Source organism: Lycium ferocissimum, chromosome 5 (genome assembly GCF_029784015.1).
Source record: "Lycium ferocissimum isolate CSIRO_LF1 chromosome 5, AGI_CSIRO_Lferr_CH_V1, whole genome shotgun sequence".
Taxonomy (NCBI): Eukaryota; Viridiplantae; Streptophyta; class Magnoliopsida; order Solanales; family Solanaceae; genus Lycium; species Lycium ferocissimum.
This window is the reverse complement of record NC_081346.1, coordinates 1,948,818-1,955,815: the sequence shown is the minus strand read 5'-3', so window position 1 is coordinate 1,955,815 and position 6,998 is coordinate 1,948,818. Positions and strand designations below refer to the sequence as shown.

The window sequence follows — 6,998 nt, the reverse complement described above, 5'->3', positions numbered from 1 at the left end:
GTAATTATCTATTGATTTAATACAAGTACCTTTATTACCAGAAAAAGAAAGAAATTGTTTGTAGACCATTATTGAACATTTAGAATTGCATGGAAAATTGAAATGGCAATGTCGCATCATAAATTTACGACTTTTCAACTAGTATTTTACTATTTCGCACTTTAGTTCATTCGGATCTCAATTCAATAATCCAAAGTTATAATGATTTCTCTGAATATTATAAAAGACCGAGTTAGATATTGTGAGGACTATATACCTATTAATATACGCAACTCAATTAACTGCAACTAGTACTAGTATAAATAAAACAAGTTATCATCAAAACAAGAAAAATGAAAGGAACAAAATAGTATTAACTGAATGGATATCTTGATCATATTAACCGAGTGGAGAGCTCACTAATCATACACCCTAATCTAGTAATCTTCTTTTTTTCTTTTTCTTCATTTTGAACCTTTTAATCTGTCAAAGTACTTTATTGCATTAAGTTGATGGAAAACACGTACACGTCAATTAATCATAAATGAATTTCGCCTCATAAAAAACAATTAAATTGACTTAAGTGAACATGGAAGAACTTAAAAGGTGAACAAAACGACCCACCATAATTAACACACGTTTTTAAAACATATCCATATTAAAATTTAATTTAACAGAGTAGTACTTTTTAATTAACACACGTTTTTAAGGTACGAAACGAAAAGAGAAGTTTCTTAAGAAAACACAAGGATGTAAAGAAAGAAGAAGCAATTTAGGAGAGGCTACAAAATGCAATCAAGGTTATAACTAAAACAAGAGATTGTTCATAAACCAAACATTCACTAAAAGATACATGCATATGTACTAAATAATCAAGCAATATTTATAACTACAATACAATCATGTATTACTTTATCCACAAACAAAATGATCCCTTACAATTCTAAACAAATATTTACCAAGATTTAAGTTAAAACACCACCTCACTCATGGAAGTATTAAATGAGCAGGTTGAGCTTGATATGAAAGGGTCAAAATTGATTGAGTTAAGAAATGATAAGGATCATTATCCGCTCGATCAAATGTTACTTGGGATGAAATGAGTTGGTCAAAATCGGCTAAGCAGTGCTTCATACCCCAACCTATCCAGTTCTTACCAATCATTTTAGTTTTTTAAATTTTTTATATAGTTTGTTTAATCAACTAATAACTTTTTTTTTTATTACAACTATATATAACATATCAAACTAAAAAATTTCTTTTTAAAAATATTTTGTTGAGTTTTCATGGGTCAATTTCAGCTACATATTAGACAACATTAGATGATCTGAATTGAACGAATCAAAATGAGTTGAGTTAATAAATTCTCAAATATGAACGGGTCAAGAAGATCATGTTTTCATGAACCAACTCACGTGAATATATAATGGGTACTACAAAACTTTCACAAAGGTCAGATCTTGAACCCCGCATAATTAAGTTGAAAATGAGATACTATTAGGTGAAATAGGTGCAAAAGAGATCAGTGTCAACGATTTATTTTCTTCAAAATGACCAACAATTTGATGAGTTCCCCCACATTTGAAATAGACAACATTGAATTGGCATCAAAAAACCAAAGTCAGAAATCTGCAAATTGGGTTGGCAAACAAAGACCCAACAACGCCAATCTCTAAGGGGGTTGAAATCAAGGCTCCAATAGCTCATTGCAGACCATTAGGTAATGCATTCATTCCTCTGGATATATCAACAATCATCATATAAAGGCAATAAATGTTATCCATATCTATATGACTATATCAACATCAATATTTAAGTTGTTCTTATTTTAATTTTTATAATAATTCTACTATTTGAGTTCAAAATAGTGGACACTAAATAAGGGTGATTTTGTACTAAGGAAAATGATTTTTGTTGTCCATTGGATTAAGTCATTGGCATAAATTAAATTAGTTTATAAGGCAAGAGTTCAGGACATTTCAATAAGTCAGATAACTAGGAATCTACTAAATTAACAAATTTTGCCACATAAGCAAAAGTCGTATGTGCTGCTCAATTGCTCACAAGTCAATATAAATGAAACTCCAATCCAATAGCTAGGCAACACATTACACTAACTTATGTCTCATACACAAAACTGATTTATGCGCATACTACAACTTCCCCATATTCTACTTTTTGGCATTTCACTAGATATGTTGTTGTTGTTCTATACTACAACTAGAACTTTTGGCCGATAGGCAACCAAAGTCTTCTCTTAAAAGATTCTGTTAAATGAGGATAAAAAATCAAGACCACCTCTTATGGTGTCTTATTTCTGCCATTTTTTTTTTTAGAAAAAAAAAACGCTCTATTATCGAATGAATGAATGCATAACATATCTTATCTAAATATAGTTTTTTAAAGTTATTTTATACTTAATTAAGATAAACTCATACGGTTTGATATAAACATATGAGTAACCAATATGGGTTGTAGTGGGACAATTGGGGTTCCTCCACCCTTAATTAGCGATCTCGGATTCAAGCCCTATGAATGGAAAAAATATTGTTGGGAGCGCTACCCTAAAAATGGGCCATGTAACGCGCTATCCAAATTTAATTAAACTTTAATGAGAATACCGAACACCAAATGGGAAACTAATAAAAATAAACATAGAGTAAGGAAAATGTTCATCAACACACTCCCAATACAGTCAGGCTTCTGTTTCACACCATCTGATTCTAACATGGATGTGGGCCCAATCTTTGTGCTCTTTAAAGATAGTAGTTGCTAAATTTTAGCTCAAGTGACTTAACATGTGAGTTGGCTCCAAGATGGGAATCACAAATCCACAGTGTGGTCCTGGTCCAATCTCAATTGCACATCATGGGTTGCGGGCCTTTCTGATACATCTCAAAAATTCTAATCGAATTGCTTAGTTTGGTATATTATAGCTGTTAATCATTACACCAATTCTAAGAAGTAGATTGAGTTATCCCCAACCACCCCTTTCAAGTCTTCAATACAGTTGAATAAATAACAAGGGTGTTAAATTATTGAGTTTTGATATACTCGAATCAATAAATGAGTCAATGTTTTCTTAAATTATAATGAGTAAGTTAATTTAAATTTAACGGTAGATCATAACTCAATTTAAATTTAACGGTAGATCATAACTCAATCTGCTCAACTCAAAATTATTCCGCATTATTTATTTGATAAGTTTTTGCGCGAGTCAATTTTGGATACATATGAAGTCCCAATTAGACCTAAACTTATAGATAGGTTAACTTGATCATATATATACTTTGAATTAGACTAGGGGATCGAGTTATATTATCATGAGCTAAATTTGATAGGAGTAACTCAATCACAAGGCTTCTTACTTTGAAAGGAAAATGTAAAATTTGAAGTTTATGTTTTGGAAATTTCCAGCTTGTCATCAACCCCTAACCCATTTATGCTATTGATTAGCAGTTTATTACATATTACATATTTAGAGAACTTCTCTTCATATTGAGCCTGGAATAAAAATATTGAGTTTCGCCGAAACTCGTACAATAAATCCTGTTTATTTTTTCTATAGAAGCATACACTTCTATGTATCATTTGAGACATTGACCGTGAACTTTGCGACATGTAGAATCACTTCAAGATGGAGAAAGAAGGAGATCTAATAAATCTATTGTTACAAACAAAAAACACTAAAAAGGGGAGGCAAAAAAGATAAGATAGAATATCTAGTTAAGGCAAACGTTGAGATCTTGTCTAGTCCTTCTAAGACATTGCAACAAGTCTGGAGCACTTCAATAGTATTTCACCACACCCCACCCTATCATCCAGCAAATCAATTTTAACTATAATCCAAAAAAGAACGAAAACAGTCACCTTTCAAATTTTCTTTTACACATATCAGGCTAATAATATATGTGTTGGCGGAGGCAGTAGGTGTCCCATGTAATAATAATATATAGCTAAATAAAATTAATGGCCAAACACTAATTTCGACTCAAGCTCATTCAAATTTTTAATCTTGATAACATGAGCTAAATAACTTAATACTCATCCCTTTGTCCTTACTCTCTTCATTTGTTGTGGAGTGGATATAGATTTGAACAACACGAGAATTTTCATTCCAATTGAATAACCTATATTACTTCAAAAGGTCTTGTTATATTCCTTACTCCAATCATTTGCTCAGACAATTGGTCAGATTTTCACTAAAAGTCCAATCCCTGTAGTCTAGAGGAGTTTACTTGCATCTAGTAGAAACGACTCTTGGGGATTAAAGTTGTTTTTACAAACAAAAAAAAAATGTGAACATTCTAAAGAAAACAAATGCTGGTAGATCCCAACACCAATTATAGACAATACTCTATTGCTCGGTCATCACATTATTCACTTAACGAACACCAAGAATAGTTTACAAAATCATTTACTTTTCACGAATAGTTTACAAAATCATTTACTTTTCACGAAAATATTCTCCGTAAAAATGTTTTCCTTCCTACCAAACACACCCTAAGTCACAGGTACAAATCCCTATAGTCTAGAGGAGTTTACTTACATCTAGTAGCAACGACTCTTAGGGATTAAAGTTGTCTTTACAAAAAAAAATAAAAAAAATGTGAACATTCTAAAGAAAACAAATGCTGGTAGATCCCAACACCAATTATAGACAATACTCTATTGCTAGGTCATCACATTATTCACTTAACGAACACCAAGAATAATTTACAAAATCATTTACTTCAAAAATATTCTCCGTAAAAATGTTTTCCTTCCTACCAAACACACCCTAAGTCACAGGTACAAATCCCAAATATGGTGTTCTTGATTTACCATTGGTTAAAAGATACAATACAACAACATACCCAGTGTAGTCCAACAAGTCAGGTCAGAGTGTACGCAAAACTTAGCCCTATCTTTGTGAGGCAGAACCATTGCTTGTAAAGATAGAAAACGAAAAAAGAAACGAAATTTTCCACAATTTAAACACACAAAGTATCAAATAACACACATTTTGAACATGCATTATATTGCCATTATTGAAAACGAGTATATTAACCGTGTGAACGGGGGACATTGCACATAACACAACACTTCATCACATTCTCCACAAGTAAATTACGTACTAATACTTCCTACTAGAGTGCAATCAGTCACAACACTCAAGAAAGAATGTTAATAAAAATAAAATAAAACAAAGGTTTAAAAGTTAAATACCTTCTCTTAAATAAATATATACTAATACTAATACTACCTCTTAACATTCTTTTAGCATTTCCAATTCACTGGAAATTTAAACCTGGGGTGTAAATTGCGAGATCAGGCCAAAAATTATTAGAATCTCCACCATTCTGAACACCCAAATATGCATTATTCCCATTTTGTTGGTTAGCATCTAAGCCCGAGCCCGAGCCCGAGCCCGAACCCAAGCCCGAACTTGAATTATTATTATTGGGCTTCAAAGCTTCCAGAAAATTCCCAAATTGCCCCTCGTTTGACACCAACAGTGAACTAAATGGCCCGGTAGGAATTGCCGGTATACCAAAAGGCTCTGTTTTTGGATTATTTGTTGATGAAGATGAAGAAACATTAAACGACGTCGTTGAGGTGTTTTTTTTACTTGATCGTTTTGTGTTTTTACGGGACCCGCCACCAACTGGAATGTTACGAAGAGTACCGCCTTTAGTCCAATACCTTTTACAGCTTTTGCAATAGTGACGTGGCTGAGAAAGGTTGTAATTGTTGTAATAACAGAATTTTGTGTTTGGTGAATCACATCTTGGACATTTTAAGTGTTCTTGTTCTGGGAATTGAGGTTTCATTTGTGGATAAAACGATGGGTCTTGCATAATGATTCAGCTTCAATGAAAAGGGTTTGTGATTTTTTCTTTTTTTATGAATTGGAGCGACAAAGAACTGAATCTCAGTGGACCGTGCCAGCTAGGTCACTCTATCACTTACAATACTTGTCGCGTAACTCAAAAGTGAATTTTGAGCTTGAGAATGATGAGATAATAGTAGAATGGAAACTAAAAACTTGTGGTAATTGAGTGATTTTTTGATGGATTTGTTTGTTATATGAAAGAAGAATTGCGTTGAAATTTCGATTGATTTGTTTGCTGGCCTTTTTGAGTTATTGAGAAGTGGCGAAAAGTGAAGAGGGGAACTAAAAGAGGACAAAAAAGGACAGGATATTTTGCACTCGGAAAATCTCCAGAACAAGAACAACAAAAAACAAATAAGAAGAACGCAAGAACTTGTAAGAGCACAAAAAAGGGCTACTTAAAGTTCTTGAATATATAAGAAACCAGCTTATAGAAACGGATTTCTGAAGATCTATACCTCCAATTTTCCCACCAAATCAGTTACTCTGAACCCAAATTCTCTGTTGAAACCTTTCAGAAAATGAAGTTTGAATGAATGATGTGAATTGATCTTCACAATTCCGCGTGAGAGAAGCAAAGTTTGAGTTTTCTCACTATTTTTGGGCTTATATGGAATTTGCAGGGTTATAGACTTATAGTGTGTTTATTAGTGAAATCTCAATCAAGCTGATATTGGGGATTGGCTAAATGCTAAAGAGGAGTCTACTAAAATGACACACTGCCATTCATTTATAAAAATGAATTTCAACCTTTAAGTCGGTAGGCAGTCTTTAACCGTCATTTTAACTCTTTTTACAACAACAGCAAGCGGTTTAGTCCCACAAGTAAAAGTCCGGAAGGATAAGGGTACGCAGACGTTATTTTTGCACGTGGAGATAGAAATGTTATTTTCGATAGATGTTCGACTTTAAAAAATTTAACTCTTTTTAGTGTTTACTAAAAAAACTATATAAAATATAATTTATTAAGTTGTTATTAGTTAATAAAAATAGATTTATTTTTTAATATTGTGATTTGTGCATATATTAAAAATAATAGACCCGAGATTATTCTGGATATGTTGTTGTTGTTATAATATTGTGCCTATAGTTAAACATAAGTGGCAACTTTCTTAAATTTATAAAATAAAAATTAGTTTAGGAT

The 6,998-nt window shown here is 32.3% G+C and overlaps 1 protein-coding gene across 1 annotated transcript; it reads right to left on the bottom strand.

Moving 5' to 3' along the window:
* Positions 1-4,966: 4,966 nt before the first annotated feature.
* On the bottom strand, positions 4,967-6,388 carry LOC132055365 (dof zinc finger protein DOF3.1-like). The gene has a single exon (XM_059447145.1). The coding sequence runs from the start codon at positions 5,817-5,819 to the stop codon at positions 5,253-5,255; it is 567 nt and encodes a 188-aa protein (XP_059303128.1). The 5' UTR covers positions 5,820-6,388; the 3' UTR covers positions 4,967-5,252.
* Positions 6,389-6,998: the final 610 nt, after the last annotated feature.